Raw genomic sequence first — 19,447 nt, 5'->3', positions numbered from 1 at the left:
ATTGTATTGAAGGGTATTTTGGTAATTTGGTATGCTTTTGGGTTGAGATTTGGGTTCTTGAAGAAGTTATGATGGTCTGATGGGTGTTCGAGTGCGAATTGGGGGTTTGAAAGGAAGACTAAGCAAAAATCGCGTGTTAATACTCTCCTCTCCAAACACAAAAGCATATGCCTAAGAGAGGGTGACACTACACTATCCCAAAAAAGAATATGTTGTCATGCAATGGCATATTCTAGATTGAGTCTTGCCAAAAACCCAAACACTCTATTCTTTCCTACCAATTCCTAATAAATGGTTGCATCCTTGCTCTCTAAATGATCTATCTCCTACCATAAGGTTTTGAGGGCTGAAAAATAAAGCACAACAGTCTTATCTCCCTATTTAGTAGCAATCACCCGATTCCTCAACTGTTAGGCTCTAGTAACATTCTCACTCTGTGAATGAATCTCTACTACTCTAGATAGGGTTTAAGCCAATTAACTAGAATCTTGGATATTTGTGCACCACATTACATAGGCTAGTCGGCCTAAAATCATTGACATATTCTGGATTTTTCTTTTCAATGATGAGAATTATGAATGTTCTATTAATGGCTCTATTCATTTGCCCTAAATAGAAGAAAGCCTTTACAACGGTAGAGATAGATTCTTTAATTATGGACCAGAATTTTTTGATAAGTAAAGCATTCAATCCATTGGGCCTAGGTGCTTTGAGATCTTGAATTGATTGGAGAGTACTAAAAATTTCATCATCAAGACATCTTTAATAAGCTTCATATTGATTTCATTTGAGATACAAGGGTTACTCTCACCAATAAACTCTTCAACCCCATTGATGCCTTCAGATCTAAATCTATTCTCAAAGAAACAAGAAAAATAATTCATAATGTTTGTTTGATCGTGAATCCAAGTTCTTCTCAAACAAGTACTTTAGTTAGCTGATAATGCAGTGCTATTTCCAAGTTTGCCAAGGACATAATGGTATGCTCTTCCATCATGCATTTTTGGGCATCTTCAATCTAGCCAAGCTTGCTTTTTTCAGACTTAGATTCCCAAAATTATTTTTAATTGACATTCCAATCCCAAGCCCCCTTAACCACCTCCTCCAGACTAGTGTCAAGACACCACATAGCCTCAAGCAGAAAAGGCTTGGGGCCAAAACTGAAACTAGGGTTTGTTTCTAGCAAAATGGGGGTGTGATCAAATGCTAAAAATGGTAAATTCACAAGGTTCCCATTTGGGAATTCACACCACCACACACACATCATTGACCAGAACCCAATCAATCCTCTCTTTAGTGGTGGAATTCCTCCATGTATATTGTAAACCTTTCATATCTAAATCAATTAGATTACAATAGTGAATAAAATCATTGAAATCTCGTCTTCAAATCAACCCCCGATTGCCCCCCACAACGTCCCACAGCGTCCCATAGCTGATACTTTTCGCCTTTGAATTTGAATTGAATGATGTGGCGTAAGAGCCGTGATTTCACGTTTTAGCCTCTTGCTTTATATTCCAATACAGATATTATCGACCGGGAAAGGTATTTGAGCTTTAAAATGGTTGGCGTTTTGGCGCCAAAACCAAAAGAGAGTGGTTAAGAAATGCAGGCAGTGAAAGAGAGGAGAAGAAGTAAGAAGAATGAACTCAAAAGGGCCTTCTTCCAACGCGATCAGGGGATTTGGGCAGCGCTCCATTTCCTCATCTTTCGCCTTTCGCTCTCAGAGTGCGGATGCAAAGTATAAAGCCTCCTTTCTCCTTCCATTTTATTTGCTCTTTGATATGTTTTTTCTGGTTTGTTTGTTTTTTTTTTTTTTTCTAATAAATACCCTCTGTTTGTGGGTTGTCGTATCCGTGAACTAAACCAGTTCCAAACAATCGAATGAGGATGTGCAAGCCAAATCATCCAAGAAGAATTCCTGCATATCCCTCTCTGAATTTCTAGACCGGAAGCTCGAGAAGACTTCCAAGCCGGCTAAAACAGTTCAGGTATCTTGCATTTGGAAATCTGAGTTCTTTTTGTTTTGGGGACTTGATTTACTGAAATTCAAGAACCCAATTGTTAATAGGGCAAGCAGAGGCCGTTTTCTTCGCTGGTTGGAGGTGGAAATGATGCCAATGGGTCCACCGCTGAACGGGTTGAGGTCAGAAAAGGGGGAGATGCAGATAATGGTTTTATCGGTGAAGCTGCGTTTGAACAGTTCAAGTGTGCTAGAAAAGATAAAGAAGATTGTGAAGATTCATGTAAGGGAGGTGAGGTTGTCGGATCTACAACGATTGATGAGCAAGAATCGAGAAAAAGAAAAAACCCATTTGAGTTTTCTTCTGAAGGTTTTCTCTCCTGTCCTGGTTAACTAATGCAAATTGCTTCCCTACACCTGTTTTTTTTTTTTTGTTCTGATTGCTTTATTCTAGTATGGTCATGAATTGATATTCATTTTGTGAACTTGGCTTCAGTTTGTTCGTACAACTTCAGGTCTCAAAGAGGTTATTGTTAAGTGCAGCATGAATGAAATAATGTATTTGGCCTTATTCATAAAAAGAAAATAAATAAATAATGTATTGAGCCTTGTTGAAAAGGATAAGCTGGAAAGGCGGGTATCTAGACAAGTGAACTTTATTGAGGAGATGAATAGATGAATTGATTTTGTTAAGCTTCTTCATTGCTTCTAGTGCAATAGCAAATTCACTCTCACTCAACCTCAAGTGCTATGCAAGATACGTTGATAGGTTATCTTCAGTAAGCTAGTTAATTACAGTCTCTTGTCATTTTCTGCTGGATAATCCAATGGAACTTAGAAAATCTAAAAGAACCAATATCTCCCATTTGATGAATAGCCGGAAAGTAGCATTTAGATACTGAAAGTTAGCAAGTTATCAGTGGTTGAACACCCATAAAGGGATGCATTTGGAAGTATATAATTTGCATCAAGTGAGGATATAAGAAGATGAAAATGATTGTTCTAAACCTGGATTTTAATGATGAGGAAACAGGGAGAGGGGAAGAAAGATGAACCGATATAAATTTGTTCGACTAGACATCTACCGATTTCAGGTTTTCTGCTTGAATAGATAGGGAGTTCCGCCAATCAACCTTGTTTTTTATTGCATATTCAATCTGTGCACTTAAATTCACAATTCAGTTTTAGTTAATTTGAATTTTATTTCCTTTACGTCTTCCCATGATTGATGTGGTTGGTCTGATTCTTGCGTTCATTAGTAGACATTGGTGATTGATAGATAATGGAAACAATGCCCATCTGCCTGACCCTGTTATGCTTGTTTTCTAGACAATAAGCAACGTGGCAATCGAAGATATTTGGTAGTTCTTGGCGATGAACCAAAACCCAAGCAAAAGAGGAGAGAACAGAGTTTCATCAGGAATGAGAAATCAAGTCATCTGTTTAATCACTGTAAGACTATTTTTCACGGTTCATAGGTGGATCAGAAAATTTTCTTTCTACAGAATCACCCAAATGACGAAATTTCTTCTGTGCATACCAAATGTCATCCAGCATGCTTATATTTATTGGAATTTTTGGTGCATGTATTTCTTCCTGATGTTCTACACACATTACCACAGTTACGCTTCCTCCTTCCTGTCCAAACTGCATAAACCATTAAGCAAACTGGGATAGGCTTATTTAATTTTCCATCTTGTTCCAACTTAAAACTGGAAAATTCTAAATAAAAGTAACCGTGGTTTTTGTGTTGATTTTCACAGATGCAAATGGAAGTGGCTGGTGGGACTGCAATATGGAGGGCGTCGACAGTGAAGAAGTAGGTTGTCGGGAAATATGGGAAGGCATGGGCTCCACCACATTGGGAGGACTGGAATGGCATTGATTGGAGTCATTGGACCATAACATTGTTCCTAAATTCACTACAAGTTCATATTTCTTGAGTCCAAAACCTTCTTTTCTTGTGGGGTTATATTTAAATATGTATAAGAAAAAAATGGTTGAAAACAAAGAAATCCAGAAACTTGATAAATGATATTGATATTTTTCTAGTTATAAGATACGAATTTTAAAGCTGGAACACAATCACCACAGGATCAAGAACTCTTCCCAAGGTGCTGCTCTCCAGCACAATCATTCCTGTGCCATGTCATTGTCATTCATTGCTTGTTCAACTAAAAGCAAAAAAAGGAAAAAAAAAACGTCGATAATAATTATTACTGTTGTTTGATTTAAGGTAAATGTTTGCTTAATGCATCGAAGGCTTATCTCTTGGTTGGCCTGTCATGGAGTACCCAACAATATAGATACGTTTATTGGCGTGTGAGTTGCACCTCTTATGCATTCTGGACCAGTTTGACATTATGATTATGAATGGTTTTGAAATTCAAGACTTCAAGTACGAACTGTGATTGTAATTTTGTTCAATGAGAATTAAGTCTTGAATTCAATATAACGAATTACAGTCTAAAAAGTGCATGGCAAAGAGATTAAACTAAAAAAACAGCTTCACAGCCTGCCTAGTTAGGTCCTATTAGGTCTGTAGGGTGAAGTTCCCAATATTTCATATACTTCGTTTCCAGTTACATTGTCCACAAAATCCTTAATTAGGATTTCTGCCTTGGTGAGTAAGTGTAGGGGGCCTTTACATGATGCTCTGCTAAAATTTGAGGCCGACTAGTGTGAAAGTTCTTATCACAAAATCCTGAATGAAGCCACTTTGTGCTAAAGTTCTTATCAAACCAACACGCAACACCTAAGACTCCAGATAGCAAAGACCAGCATTAGGTAATGACTGGGAATTTTGCTTGGGCGTCACTCGTTTAGAGTTTAGACGTTTTCCTGGTGAATTTTAGTGTACTGAAAAATATAAAATCGTCTCCATTTGAAACTCCGTTTGTAGGACTTGGTAAACCTTAAATCTCAGGTGCTCCATCTAGTAACTCATCGGTAGATTAGTCACTAGTCAATCCTTGACATCGTTCTTATTTAAGGTTCAGGCAGTAACCGCAGTTACCTACACATCTCAGGAACAATTTCCATTGTTATTCACCAACTCGTTTTCATTTATCTTTTCAGTTTCCACAAGAACATGACTTGGATATATAAAATTATAAGTCAACCACTTTATTGGGAGGAAAAGATAACAAATCACAAAATTTTGGGTTCTACAACCCGTTGAAATTACTCGCAAGGTCCTCTCTTCTTGAACAAAGAACATCTGATCATTCGTCAATAAGGAGCAATCAACAGGGAGAAAACCTCAACCCAAACTCTAGGAGGGGCAACCAATGAGGAAGCCCCAGAGCCCAAGTATTGTACAATAATTTGCAGATCATAACCTAATCATGTTATCTTCACTCATCAAACTCGATACCAGCCATGGGCACCTCAGCGCTGATTTCATCACCATCTTCACCCTCTCCACTTTCATCACCAACATCCATTGTAGATCCTCTCTTAGCATAATCCACCTTAAAATCGTAGTCAGGATCCATGTTGTCTGTTCCACTTCCTTTCCTAGCTTTCTTCCGCTTCTTCTCTGCCTTGAGAAGCCTTGTATTCAATATCCCTTCTGCTGCATATAATTTTTCATTTTGCCTGCTATTGACAGTTTTGGCTTTGGTCTTTCCTGCATCATCTTCATCACATCCCATGGGTTGATCGCCATCATCTTCAGTCATTTCTCTGGGTTGGGCATCCCCTTGAATTAACACTTCAGGTTGTACATCATCCTGAGGGAGTATAGGTTTTGGTGAACACAATAATTGATAGCACAAAGTAGAGTTTAAAAACAGTAAATTTTGTTTCATATTTTATGAGATTCACCCTCGTTCAAAATTAAAAGCATATACATGAAAGGAGAGAAGGGCTCAAACTACAGTGCATAAAATTAGGTGCATATCCAAGTGCAAGGAATGTGAAATGCAGTTGGTGCAAATTGAACAATGATGTCTGCATATTTGGCTGGACAGCTCCTAATGTCATAAAACAATGGGAATGATGCATAGAAGTTTTTCATACATTAAAATGAGTTGGAGAGCAAACCTCTAGCATCTTCTTATCAAAATTTAAAGGACAACTTGGAGGAACTTCAACAGAATGGAAATCCTCTACAGATTTGAGGCTTCCAATGAATGATGTTTCACCCTTGTAAGCTTCATCAACATTGAACTCTTTCCCAAGTTCTGATACAATAGCTGCCTCAAAATTCTCCCCTTGATTCCTAGTTGGAGGCATTGTATAATATGGAATTTTACCTGAAACACATAAAGCATAAACTATATCACTTTTATGCAAGTGTACACATAATTCTTATTTCCCTTTTTCACTTTCTTTTAAATCCTGCACACAGCATATAATGAGAAGCAAATCCTCAAAATATACATACCCTCGTTCCAGTCATGAAGAACTATTCTTGCAGCAGCGTCAACATCAACAGCACCACCCTTCTTGAGCTTACCTCTAACAGTAGCTACCTTCTGTAGGAAGTCATCCACTGTATCGAAGTTTTGAAGCTTGTATATTGTTATCAATGTTTTGGCGGGGCAAAGCATAAGAATCTCTTTCACTGCAAAGTGAACAAACCGTTATAATATATTACTCCCTGCCTAAGTTTAGTTGTGATCAAACTCACAAAACAACTAAGTTGGCAAAATGAATGGTTTTAGGCAGTGTTCTACAACAATAATGTTTTTATTTATTTGTTCTTGAAATCACCACATCAGCAAAAAAAATGTTCTAGAACTGTATTTCTGTTTTGAGAAGCAAAAACAAGTTCATTTTGTTTCAAAAAACCATTAAATAATACCCTAGTTTTTTTTCAACTCCATCTTTGACAGAAATAACCAAATGGACTTCACCACTTTCTTAGGTTCCTCCTAACCTACCTATACAGTTAGAAGCTTATAGAGTTCGGCACTACAACAATTTGGTTCACCTCTACTCTGATATCACCACTAACAGTCGGAATTCATAAGGATCTAAACTTTGAGCACAATCACAAGTTCACAACACCTTTCCCAACTGTTCTCCTATGGACTCAATAAAACTGACAATCTTAAGGAATCAGAATTTAACCTACAAGTCTGCAACATACTCTAAAGAATAAGGGAAAATAATACAATTAAAATTACAAAGCTGTGGAATGACTCCAAATAATAGTATAATGACAGCATTAAAAAGAATAAGGGAACTTCCAGTCAAAATAATGGACTGATTGGAAGTAGGATGCATGTATTAAGATTTTAGGCAACTGATCCATTGGAAGAAAGTAATTTATTAAAGAAGTGACTGAAATGATAAGAAAGCAATATATCAAACATTATTACAGCAGTAAGAAACAGAGTTTCATAAGAAATTGCCAGCAGAATCAATGCTCAAGTCAAACTACAAGTGGACCAAGTATGGTATGTTTAATTGTTTCTGGTTCCCTATCATAACTTCTTTTTTCAGTTATCAAAGGAGTTATCAGTTTCCTGAGACAAATATGCATGAATAAAGATAAACATGTCATATTACCAGGACCAATAGGATCATCTAGTTTCTCAATTCTTTTGCAATTACGAAGAGCTATAGATGCATCATTTTCTGCAGACTTCAGCATTACTACAACCCCAGGACAGTCCAGCAATTTCACATTCTTATCTAACTGAACTTCTTGCATTGATCTTGTTAATCCTGGAGTAGCACCAACATTGACAACGTGACATCTCTTCAAGCTATTAATCAAACTACTCTTGCCAACATTAGGAAGTCCAATAACACCAACTGTAATTGACTTTTTTATCTGCCAAGTACAAAGGATATCAAATGTTAAGGTTTAGATGAAGTACAATACATTAGGCATCAAACTTGACCAAAGGCATCAATCAGCAATCTTAAAAATACTATGAAAATTAAGCAGATGTTAATATTATAACCCAAAAGGATATAGAGTATGAACAAATGATACTCGTTGAAGACACTCAATGTTATAGGTCCATCCATAAGAATAAGGGATGAGGATGTTGTTTTTACTCTACCCAGAGACAGAGCAACATGTCCTGACAGCTATCCAGCCCTGCTCTTAATTCATTTTGGGATGTCCTTTGCATGGATTTTATTGAGGCCATCCACTATTTTTTTCTTGGTGATGATTTGCCTAGATGCTACTTTGATTTTTTTCTGACAAGTACTTCCTCCATTATTTTGATTCCAAAGAATGAGAACCTCTTGCTATTCTTGGAATACAAGCCAATAATCTTGTGCAATCTTTTGTATAAGATTGTTTCAAAATCATGGTGAATAGATTTAGGGTCTGTTCCACAGATCATCTCTTAAGAGCAAAATGCATTTGTTAGGGTCAGAAGATTACTGAGAAAGATATACTAGCCGAAGAAGCTACCCAAGATATTGACATGAAGATGTAAAATAATGTGGCAATCAAACTGGATATGGGCCAAGGCATGTGACTGCCTGGGATAGCATTTTCTCAAGAAAGTCGCAACTCCTAAGATCTCTTGGTTTCTTAGAAGAATGGGTTAAATTGATGGAAAAAGTTATTTGAAATTATGGTTTTCAATCCAACATAAATGGCAAGAAGTTGGAAACTTCCCACTGTGTGTGCGCCAGGGCTACCCTTTCCCAACATCCAGCATTATATGTATTATCTCTTTGGAGACTTCTCTTGTATTAAAGAGGCATAGCATAACCCCTCCCATTGGTTGTACAAGGAATTTTATCATAGAAAGTTCTCTATGTTCAATTGCCTGCTCTCTCCCCAAACCCATAAAGGAGCCCCTAGTACAACCAAATTTTTAATCTAAAGGATATTCACCCAAACCAAGATGTTGTTGGCTACTCAGCTTACTCCATGAGTCCTTGTCTTGCTAGTGAGTCAGCAAGAAAATTAGCAATTTGGGGTACCCAGTGTTTTAAAAGTGCAAAGCGCAAAAAAGGCACAAGGGTCAATTTGTGCCTGAGGCGCAAGGCGAAAGGTGAGGCATGCGCCTTTTTAAGCAAGGCACAAAAACTAAAACAAAAGCTAAAAAATAAAAATAAGCCAAAATTTTTCAAAACAAAAAACAAAAAAATCAATAAAAATATTAAACACGACATTAATAAAAATATAAACTAACTTATTATCTAAAATTAAAATACATAAATATAACATGTAAAGCATATTCAAATGAGAATTTAAAAATAAAATCAAATACATAAAACATTTTCAAGCATACAAAACCCACAATCTCTTTTCTCTCAATAGCATTACTTCAAATAACAAATGTGATGTAAAACATATTACATTCATGATTCTATGAGATGCCTTTGTGCCACGCCCTTGAGGCAAGCCCAAACAAGTCCACGTTAGGTCTTAAATTCTTAGTTCTCACACAAAAAAATAATGACTTTATAGCTTTAATTGCTTTTTAAGAAGATATTTTATTAGGATGAATGAATGAACAACATTACCAAATAGGGGGTTCTTGAGGGGTGTGGCACAGGGGTCTAAAAGCGGAGCCCCTGACCCAAACGCTAGACACAAAAAAAAAAAAGCAAAAAAGCGTCAAATTTTTTAAAAGGTGCATGCCTGGGCTAAGGTGCAAAACTTTTGAAAGGGCTGTGCCTACGACCTGGGCGAGGCACCCACCCTAAAATGCACCTCGCCTGTGCGCCTAGGCGCACCTTTTAAATCACTGGGGGTACCCAATTAAAATCTGCTTCCATCTCATTAGCCAGATGTCTTGCTTCCCTAATCTGGTGCCTATGGTGCTCTGGCACTTCACATTCAAACTTGAACCATCCAATGATGGTTTGTGAATTAAAATCTGCTTCCATCTCATTAGCCAGATGTCTTGCTTCCCTAATCTGGTGCCTATGGTGCTCTGGCACTTCACATTCAAACTTGAACCATCCAATGATGGTTTGTGAATCCCCTTCTATATGCATAATTCTGGAACCCATGAGCAAGGGGCTCACTATGACTTTAAAAATATGAAGACTCTATTTGCAACCATTAATACTTCACTTCAAAATGAAACTCTGTTCTCCATGTTGACCTAGAGTAGACAACCCTCTCCCCTAGTTAGTAAGAAATCTAAGAGAGTGTGAATGAATGATTAATGCAGGAATGGACTGCCATAGCTGATGGGATTAATAGAACAGCCTAGAATTGAAAATTGACAGTCCCCTGTGTTAGAACTATTAAAACTAATTTTTGACAGGTGCAGCCTCAGTAATCCTGGAGCTTCTGGTATTGGAATGATCAAAGATGCTAAAAGCCAAATAAGGTTTAGCTTCTCCAGTCCTCTAGTTTTGGTAATGTTCTAAGAGTAGCATTGATGGCGGTAATACAAGGGTTAAGTTTGCACAGCTAAATTGGAAGGACTTGATTGTTTGCAGTTGAGGAAAAGATCAGATTGGCGCCCCACAGAGTGCACCCCACATGCACATTCAGTATGCATGGGGAACATCTCCCATACATGTCATGGGGAGATGTTCCCAATATGGGTTGTGGGACACACTGATACAAATTCGTTGAGGGGGATTGCAAGGTGGTGGTCTCCTGGTTATGCTCTGGAACTGAGGTGCTAGGGTCTAGAATTTCTGTAAGGGGACCACAGTCCTTGAGAAAAATCCTGACTTGCTTGTTCAGATGGGTTACAAGATGTACAAATGAGTTGGCTGCTAGATTAGCTAAAATCAGGAACTTCATTGCATTCTGTAGATTGGGGATTTACATGTCCTAAGATTGATGTGTAATTGTGTAATTTTTTTGAGCAAAAAAGGTAAAGTATAATTGTATTAATGAAAAGGTCCTTTGTACAATGAGAAGCTGTACAAAAAGCAAGGACCTGAAAAGAAGGTCATCCTCAAAAAATTAGTCAAAAGTAACCTCTTTAAAGTCAGCAAGAATAGACAACCAATTTCTAACAAAACCTAAAGCCAAATTGATGACTTCTTCCAAAGAGGATTTGAGATCAAAAACCCTGCTATTCCTTTCTGTCCAAACCACCCAAAAAATTGCTAAGGGAATAGCAGAAAAGCACCTCTTTCCTTTTTTTTTTTGCCATCCCTTGGATCTGCCATGCCTCCAGGCATGCTTTAACTGAGGTCGGCATACACCAACTTAACCTCAAACTTCTTAAGAAGTGGTTCCGGATTTTAGTAACAAACTTGCAGTGTAAAAACAGATGGTTTATTGATTCTGTAAAGTTGTAAACACACCACAGGCTACACCTCAGATCATTACAATTAAAACCTTTCTTCACCACCATCTCTTTAGAGAGTCATTTCTCTAAAGCTGCCACCCAAACAAAGAACTTGATTTTGGAGGGTGCCACAGTCCCCCAAATAGCCCTGCTAGGAAAGAGAGCTTCAGACCCTCCCACTATGGAGTTGTAGAAGGATTTAACCAAAAACTCCCTGCTTCTGTTCCATCTCCACATTAAGGAATCCTCTGATTGCAGATTCAACAACTGAGACTGAAGCGAAGCTAGGAGATTTCCAACCTGCTGAATCTCCCAGTCATTGAAATCCCTTCTAAAGGCCGGAAGCCCAGAACCCAGCATATAGCATTGTCCCTCAACACAAAGGTATCAGCTACCAATGCCTCTTAAACTACAGCCAGACTGAACAGGGTGGGAAACAGTTCCTTAAGAGATCTCTCCCCAGTCCAGGGATCCAACCAGAACCTGATCATTCTCCTGTCCCCAACTTTGAAGCCAATCCCCTTCTGAACAGATTTGAAGCTCTGCATATCCTCTCCACAGACCCAACCACTGTCATCCAGCCCATATGTTTCTGCTATTACTTTCCTCTAGAGGTTATCAGGCTCAGCAACAAACCTACATAGCCATCTTCCTAGCAGAGCTAGGTTGTGTAATAGCTGTTTCAATACCAATATTGTGGTGAGATAACCGGTCAGTTCGGTTTCAGTTCGATGTTTTAAAAAAACCGACAGTTTCGGTTAACCATTTAAAAAAATGGTGGTTAACTGAACCAAACGACATATATGTCAATAATATATATTTATATAATATTATATATTATTTATTTTTTTTTTTGAAAATCTAATTAAATTTTAAAAATCCGAACCGAGAGTGGTCAAACTCAAATGTGGAGGTTTCAGTTTGCCAGTCTAGCAGACTGGCAGCCAGACTGGCGAACAGCCTGTCTGACAGACTGACACCTGCCACGCAGGGAGCCAGGGACTTTTCAGTTTTCCCTTAATCCCTTTCTTTCCCCCTATCTCTCTGAGCTCTCTCTCTCAGATTCTCACTTTCTCAGACTCCCACTCTCCATCTCTCCCAGTTCCCTCATCTCTCTCTCTCTCTCTCTCTCTCTCTCTCTCTCTCTCTCTCTCTCTGAGTTCTATTTCTTTCCCTTTTCCCTTTTCCCTTTTCCCTTTTCCCCAACAGACTCTCTCTCTAAGCTCTCCCTCTCTCTCTCAAATTTTCACTCTTTCAGACTCCCACTCTCCTAGTTCTCTTCTTCCCCAACGAACCGACGGCCTTCAGTGCTCCACCCGCCAATCAAATCACCGACGGCCTCGGCCTCTGACACTGGTGATCTCTCCTGCTTCGGCGACACTGGAGGTTCGGCTGCATTTGCTTGTCAACACTGGCGATCCCTCTACTACATCTCCCAGTTCTCTTCATCTTCAATTATGTTTTTCCCTTTTTTTATTTTGAGGGCATAAAAAAACCGACAAACCGAACCGCGGTTAACCGGTTACATCGGTTCAGTTTCAATTCGATTAAATGTAAAAACAAACATATCAGTTCGGTCCAGAAAATTACCCCACGGTTCAGTTAACAGAACCGTGAGCACCCCTAGATAACATGTTTTCAGCTATTTTCTCCTTATACATATTATGATCAAGCACATGAAACTTCCAATCTGTTTACTTAACTCCTCATTCAAGTAGCTAATTTGATGCTAGACATCTTTTTTTTATCATCAACACAAAAATTGATTCATTAAATTTAAAATGAAGATATACAACAAGTTGTGAACAGAAACAACAGGCCCAAGAAGAACTATGCCAATATTTACAAAACAGCCCAGAACATTTGATGCTAGACATCATGTCTTCATAATCCTAGGAGACCGACCACTGTCCTCCATAAAGTCCCTTTAAGGCAAGTCCAAACAAGTCATGTATGGAAGCATTCCAACCTAAATTGTTGGTCCTACATGTATAGGCCAAATGGGCTACACAACAGGGGTGGCCTTCCCCCAACACCCAAACCACCCAATCCTTGGTCATGGCAATGTTCGATCCCAAGTCTCCATTACAACCAGCCAGACCTAACTAGGGCTTGGTTTTGTGATTTTAGTCGCAAATGCACCATAGGTTACCTTGGTGTATGGTGTAGGCCAGTGTTTTAAAAGCGCAAGGCACAAAAAAAGCACAAGGGCCAATTTGTACCTGAGGCGCAAGGTGCAAGGCAAGGCGCACGCCTTTTTAAGCAAGGCGCAAAATTACAAAAAAGCTAAAAAATAAAAAATGTCAGAAAATTAAAAAATGCAAAAGTTTCAAAAAATATTAAACTTAATGTTAATAAAAAATATGAACTTAAATTAAAAAATAAATGTTTCAAAAAACCTATTATCTAAAATTAAAACGCATAAACATAACATGTAAAGAATATTCAAATGAAAATTTAAAAATAAAAGCAAACATATAAAGCATGTTCAAGCATGTAAAACCCACAATCTCTTTTTTTTCCTTAATTGCATTGCTTCAAGTAGCTAATGTGATGTAAAACATATTGCATTCTTGATTCTATGAATCGCCCTTGTACCACGCCCCTCGAGGCAAGCCCGAACAAGTCTATGTTAGGGTCTGAAATTCTTATTTCTCACATAAAAATAATGATTTTTTAACTTTCTCAATGCCTTTTAAGAAGATATTTTATTGCAATGAATAAATGAACAACATTAGCAAATAGGGGGTTCTCAGAGCTTTGGTGAGCGTGTGAACTGGAGTAGAACCCAATGTTGTTCATTCATTCATTGCAATAAAATATCTTCTTAAAATGCAATGAAAGTTATAAAGTCATTATTTTTTTATATGAGAAATAAGAATTTCAGACCCTAACATAGACTTGTTCGGGCTTGCATCGAGGGGCATGGTCGGGGGTTTGGGGGCGGAGCCCCCCCCCCCCGGCCCAGCCGTTAGACTCAAAAAAGAAAGAAAAAAGTGCAAATTTTAAAAAGGGGTGCACCTAGGACCTGGGTGAGGTGTATACCCCAAAATGTGCCTCGCTTGTGCGCCAAGGCGGTCAGGTGCACCTTTTAAATCACTGGTGTAGATGCCAAGTGTTGATGCACTATAGGTTTCCTCCATGTCAACCTCCAAAGATCATAAAAGTACAAAAGCATGAGATTAGATGCCTGATAAAAAACTCCTCTAGGTTCCATTTTGTGCTGACATTTCTTCCAGTCCCTAGCTCCCTATAATAGGTCCAACCCTAGATCGAAATGGGAAAAGGGAAAACTAAAGGACAATTCTGAAACTGATCAACCTTATTCAGTCACACTGTTTTCCCTTTAATTAAACAGAAGCATTGCTCAACCCATAGCTTTTTTGTCATTCATAATCTCAGATGAGTTTAAAAATTAAAATGGAAGTTTCTGATTTCTGCCCAATTTCTTCTATCCTAACGTTTGATAATCTCATATCAGTATTTTTTATAGAATTAAAAAACACAATGGTATTAAAAAGAAAATGAATTTTTCTGATCAATAAAAAATAAAATGAATTTTATCTTATCATTTCTGCTTAATTTCTTTTCTTTAAATGCAATCCCGAAGCCTGGAAGTTTACTAATCAAAAAACACAATTCAGAAGTCCTGCACAAAGAAAATTGGCTATCTGAAACTCCACATTATAATTCTTTCCTATGTTCATTCTTTCTAACCACACTTTATAGTTTATACCTATGGGCCGCGGATCCTCAATGAACAATTGACTTCAGACAGCTTATTTAATCACAAAGAAGGTAATACTCCCATGCAGTTGACTTGAGTCTTTTCTAATACTGTTATTTAGGGAAAAATTATAGAGCTCTGTCGTTGGGATTAGTTGGAATGTTCCAACTTATTGTAACAATTTAAATTTTTTAATGCTTAATGAATTTCTTTGCTGATCAAAAAAATATAAATGAGTTTTCATTATCATCATACAAGCTTGCAATATCCTAAAGTTTTCTCTAGCATTACCTCAAATGAAGTGAATCCAGAACCTGAAGATTGAATAATATCACATGCTAACAAATTGTGCACATTTAGGCACTAATGACCTCAATCAAATAATGACAAATAAAAGTGTAATATTAACAACAGTAATAACAAATTAGAAATTTAGAATACATGAAATTCTAGAATAAGTCAAAATTGACATAAATTCTAAACTAACAAAAATAGCTGTTAGTTAACTGATTGCACAAGTGCATACACTTGTGAATCAGTAAATCATAGAAGTACCTCATGACTTCTTGAATAGTTTTTCAGCAACTTTAAAAGAGTCTCAGCTCCAAGACAGTCACTGGTTTGCAGAAGATTGCTTGGCTTTGCAGCCTTTGATCCAGATTTCCACCCTAAATTTGATCTCTGTTCTTGGGTGCTACACTTGAATGCTACTGCAGGTAACTCCTCCCGAAGATATTTGAGCCATTTCTCAACAGCTTCTCGGGGAACAAGATCTGAAAAGAATATGTATTGTAATTAGTAAAAAGGGGAGGCAAGCATAAAGATGGACTATATTCAATGTAAATGCTACAAATCAAGTGTACACACACACACAGAGTAACTAGAAAAGCAATTACCAATCTTATTCAGCAGCAAGACAAGATGCTTATCAGGACCAGACTTCAATACCATCTTTTCCATGTCAACACACCGGGTACCAAGGGGATCACGAGCATCAAGAACTTCTAAAATGACATCTGATGCTTCTATAACTTTAACCAACTCTTTGTAGAAAGCCCTGTCTGAATTATCTGCAAGCAGTTGAGGATAATTTTATATTTCAAGGAAAAGAAAATGAAACTATCTTCAGCATGGAGAATATGTTGCATGACCATTTGGTATCAACTCACCCCGGTTTCTACCACTTCCCAAGGAATTCTCACCAATGTTTTTCTCTCCAAACTTCTGTTCCTTTGCTGTAGCTGTATCAGCAAGTTGGGCTATATCATCATCCTCCTCAAGCAACCCCAATTTTCTCTTCTGGGCCTGCAAAGACATAACACACTCATTAGTTATCATAGCAAATGGGGTAATATATTATCCATAAGAAAAGTGAGGGAAACAATGTTTCCAAAGCAAATAATTAATAAAAGCATTGAATCCACTCCGAAGTTTGAAAATTACAGAGCAGCCTGGATCTGCTGACCACAAAATAGTGTACAACATCTACAGCTGCACAGTGGGAAAATCTCTTGTACTATTTATTCTCATTCACGGGGAGATGTTCCCAATGTGTGGCTGTGGTGTTATGTGCACACAGATGTGGTCAGTGTTTTGTTGTCAGAAGATCCGTTCTTATTACATCAACCAGTGCAGCATAGAATTTATGCATCAATAAATGCTCTCAGACCTCAATAATGATACATCCATGTGTATCTAACAAGTATGAAATACTGATAAACAAAAGTCCAGCAAAAGACGTGTACCATCTATAGTTCAAGAAGTACAAAAGCAACTTCTACTTAGAGGGTATTTGTATGCTTCAGGAAGTCATCAGCATGTTGCACATCTCATGGTTTTAAAAGGCTTAAGCCCTGAGGCAAGGCACTGAGATTTTGCCTCAAGGCTTAAGACTCATAACTTTGGTCTGAAGATTAAGCCTAATGTCAAAAAGAGGCATAAGACTCAAGCCTCAAGATGTGAGGATAGAAAGGCATAAGCCTCAAAAACCTATGGCAATTGAATTATTTAAAACAAAAAAAAAATTGCTTTTTGGTTTTATTATGTTTTTTGATAAGTAAATAACATTTGATTAAAGATAATAGATACCAAGTGAATAGTACAGATACCTAATACAAGCTTCCCACAGAGAGACACAAGGTGTGACCACTCTCTCAACCAGCAAAATAACATTTTTTGTTTTATTAAGTTTAAAACATATGGGAAGAGCACTTTGATAATTATGGGCCAAATAAAAAGATTAAAATGAAAAGCTGACCGAGCAAATAGAGCTCCTAATTTCTCTTAGGGTTTTAGAAGAGTTCAATGCAACAAAGGCAAAAAAGAACCTGCATCACTCTCTCTTCATTCTTGGTTATATCAAGTGGGATTTTTATTATTTATATACTTTTGGTGACTAGAAATCTGGCATACTAAGTTGGTCTTTGTTTATATTTTCTACATAATAAAATACTATCTACCCAATTTTTGCCTCTCAATTCTCTTCCTAATGGATTTCTTTTCTTTTTATTGATTTGTCCATAGATTAAAGCAAATAAGTTGTTTCAATTCTTCTAAAATGTTGGGTAACTAGAATCTAGTATCAATTATATGAATGATTCATTAGAAGATCTCATTAGTGATAGAAACTTTGATGATGGGGAATTTTTGATAATCTAAAACATATTATTGATCAACTGAACAATTCGAGAAATTTGGATTTTGAAACTTGAAATATAAAAGGCTTATAGTTATTATTTGTTGAATGCTAAAAGCCTAGAATTGTTACGTAGAAACTTCTACTTTATGGATATTTGTAAATTCTACCATTCTATTTTTTTTTTGATGAATAATTCTATCATTCTAGTTTAGTTTATCATATAATCATTTTTTAAATTCTTGAGGGTTAAACCTCACCGTTTTGAACAATTACTCCTCAACTACGCCTTTAGCATTATTTTATTAGTAGTGCTTTTATCGTTTTAAAACCTTGGCAGTTCTGCATTATTTGTGAGGCATTTTAACTTTCTTGCTAATTTATCTGCCAATTTGAATTCCACACACTACCAAATTTCTACCAGACAAAGAAAGACCTATATATTTTCTAATGTACAATCTTCCACAAAGAATATCAAACGCCCATCAAGAAACTTCTGCAAAAATGCACCAACATCTTTTTTTTTTTTTGAAGATAAAGAAAAAAAAATGTTAAACAAAAAGAAGATACAAGGAAGGTCATAAGCAATCATCCAAGAGATAGGAAACAACCCAATGAGAGTTTTTGGTCCGCCCATATGTACACCATGAAAAAAGGAGAGTTTTTTACTCAATGTAGAATTGTATGTTGATGCAAAAACACCATGTCTCTACATAAAATGTATGGTATTTTCAACATGATGCAAAACATGTAACCAAACTTTTAAACCCATGGCGAAACCCAATTGAGCCTCGGCCCAGTAGAAGTGTTTAACTTAAATAAAAAGATGAGAATGAATTCATTGTACCCTCTCCTTCCGTGCGGCTTTTTTCTGCTCCAGCTCCTCAAGAGCCCGAGCCCTACGAGCTTCAAGGGCCCTGAGCTCCTGCTCCTTGAAGGGCCAATCATTGGGGATGCCAGGGTCCTTCTCGACCTTGCGCTTATGCTTGAGACCAAGCTTCTTCGCTTCTTTAGCCTTCTTCTTGTGGTGCTCTTTCACCTTCCTTATGATCTTATACTTCTTCCTCAGCGACACTCTCTTACTCTTGCTCTCTGAATCATTAAAACATCAACTGTCATGTATAACAAGTGAATACAACCTACTTGATATGACAAATTATGGAATAAGTTCACTTAACCAATCAACAGAGAAGTTTGCTCCTATTCATTCACTGGTTCTTAAGAACATGAAATTATGATGTTAAGAAAAGACTAACAAATAAGGATGAATTCACTTACTCTTGCTCTTCTTCACCATTTTGTGAAAACTGAAAGCCCTAGTTAGGGTTTTTTTCCGGAATAGACCAGCTCAATGTACTTAGGCTTACTAGACCAGCTTCAGCGAAGGGCGTTAATTTAAAACCCAACTCAGCGAGTCTGAAGAGCAAAAGAATCCATGTCCGAGCAGAATAACGCCACACCTGCTATGTTCATTCGCAAGAGGGCTGCCTGATTGTCTACTCAGATGGTCAAAGTTTCCTTTTTTCAGGAAAGATGCATGGAATTAAACAAAGTGAAGGAACGTCTGTGGTTTTTCGTCGGCATTTTACGAGAGGGAAGACGATGTGCCTGCGCTTATACGAGAGAAAGAAAAAGGAAGTATTCGGGGTTTAGCCGTTTAGGGTTTTGAGAGGCGGCACATAGGGTATTAGGATAAACCCGATTTATACACTGAAATAGCGGGGACCCGAGTCCGCATACCATGTCGGCCAATGTATGTGGGAATGTGGCTTTGTGCTTTGTAAGTAATCGACTAGGGAAGGGGTGAGAAAAAAACCGAAAAATCGAACCAATCGAAACAGAATCGAAAAATCAGTTAATCGAAGGTTGATTCGGTGTTTTCAAAAAATCAAAGGTAATGGTTCGGTTTTGATTAACTAATATAGAAAACT

General features: G+C 37.5%; 2 protein-coding genes and 1 non-coding gene across 4 annotated transcripts; 1 reads left to right on the top strand and 2 right to left on the bottom strand.

Annotated features, from left to right (window-relative positions):
• Positions 1–791: 791 nt before the first annotated feature.
• Positions 792–4,018, top strand: LOC148864792 (RNA-binding protein). Of its 2 annotated transcripts, none has more exons than XM_088981599.1 (5): positions 792–1,741; positions 1,871–1,991; positions 2,072–2,333; positions 3,293–3,415; positions 3,727–4,018. In XM_088981599.1, the coding sequence occupies exons 1-5, from the start codon at positions 1,644–1,646 to the stop codon at positions 3,846–3,848; spliced, it is 726 nt and encodes a 241-aa protein (XP_088837725.1). In that variant the 5' UTR covers positions 792–1,643; the 3' UTR covers positions 3,849–4,018. The 2 variants fall into 2 exon arrangements, with proteins under 2 accessions (XP_088837725.1, XP_088837726.1); XM_088981600.1 differs by having other exon boundaries at positions 1,147–1,741; positions 2,072–2,255.
• A 1,048-nt stretch (positions 4,019–5,066) lies between these two features.
• On the bottom strand, positions 5,067–19,195 carry LOC148864790 (guanine nucleotide-binding protein-like NSN1). Its single transcript, XM_088976189.1, has 9 exons — positions 18,795–19,195; positions 18,364–18,608; positions 16,051–16,186; positions 15,778–15,951; positions 15,437–15,654; positions 7,484–7,751; positions 6,354–6,533; positions 6,011–6,222; positions 5,067–5,697 (listed from the first exon to the last, which is right to left on the bottom strand). The coding sequence occupies exons 1-9, from the start codon at positions 18,811–18,813 to the stop codon at positions 5,320–5,322; spliced, it is 1,830 nt and encodes a 609-aa protein (XP_088832315.1). The 5' UTR covers positions 18,814–19,195; the 3' UTR covers positions 5,067–5,319.
• Positions 18,867–19,006, bottom strand: LOC148864791 (small nucleolar RNA snoR77). The gene has a single exon (XR_016112012.1). It is a non-coding gene; the product is annotated as a small nucleolar RNA snoR77 (small nucleolar RNA).
• Positions 19,196–19,447: the final 252 nt, after the last annotated feature.

This window comes from Nelumbo lutea, chromosome 3, assembly GCF_056320005.1.
Source record: "Nelumbo lutea isolate HS-2025 chromosome 3, American lotus-T2T, whole genome shotgun sequence".
Classification (NCBI taxonomy): domain Eukaryota; kingdom Viridiplantae; phylum Streptophyta; class Magnoliopsida; order Proteales; family Nelumbonaceae; genus Nelumbo; species Nelumbo lutea.
Note: the sequence above shows the minus strand (reverse complement) of the source record. Positions and strands in the feature narration are given on the sequence as shown.

Coding starts and splice junctions, on each gene's coding strand:
- LOC148864790 (XM_088976189.1), bottom strand. Junction 7,752..15,436: donor ACTATTCAAGAAGTCATGAG/GTACTTCTATGA, acceptor TGTACTTGGCAG/ATAAAAAAGTCAATTACAGT. Junction 5,698..6,010: donor TTGATAAGAAGATGCTAGAG/GTTTGCTCTCCA, acceptor ATACTCCCTCAG/GATGATGTACAACCTGAAGT.
- LOC148864792 (XM_088981599.1), top strand. CDS start 1,644: ATGAACTCAAAAGGGCCTTCTTCCAACGCGATCAGGGGATTTGGGCAG. Junction 1,742..1,870: donor TCTCAGAGTGCGGATGCAAA/GTATAAAGCCTC, acceptor GAACTAAACCAG/TTCCAAACAATCGAATGAGG. Junction 2,334..3,292: donor ATTTGAGTTTTCTTCTGAAG/GTTTTCTCTCCT, acceptor CTTGTTTTCTAG/ACAATAAGCAACGTGGCAAT.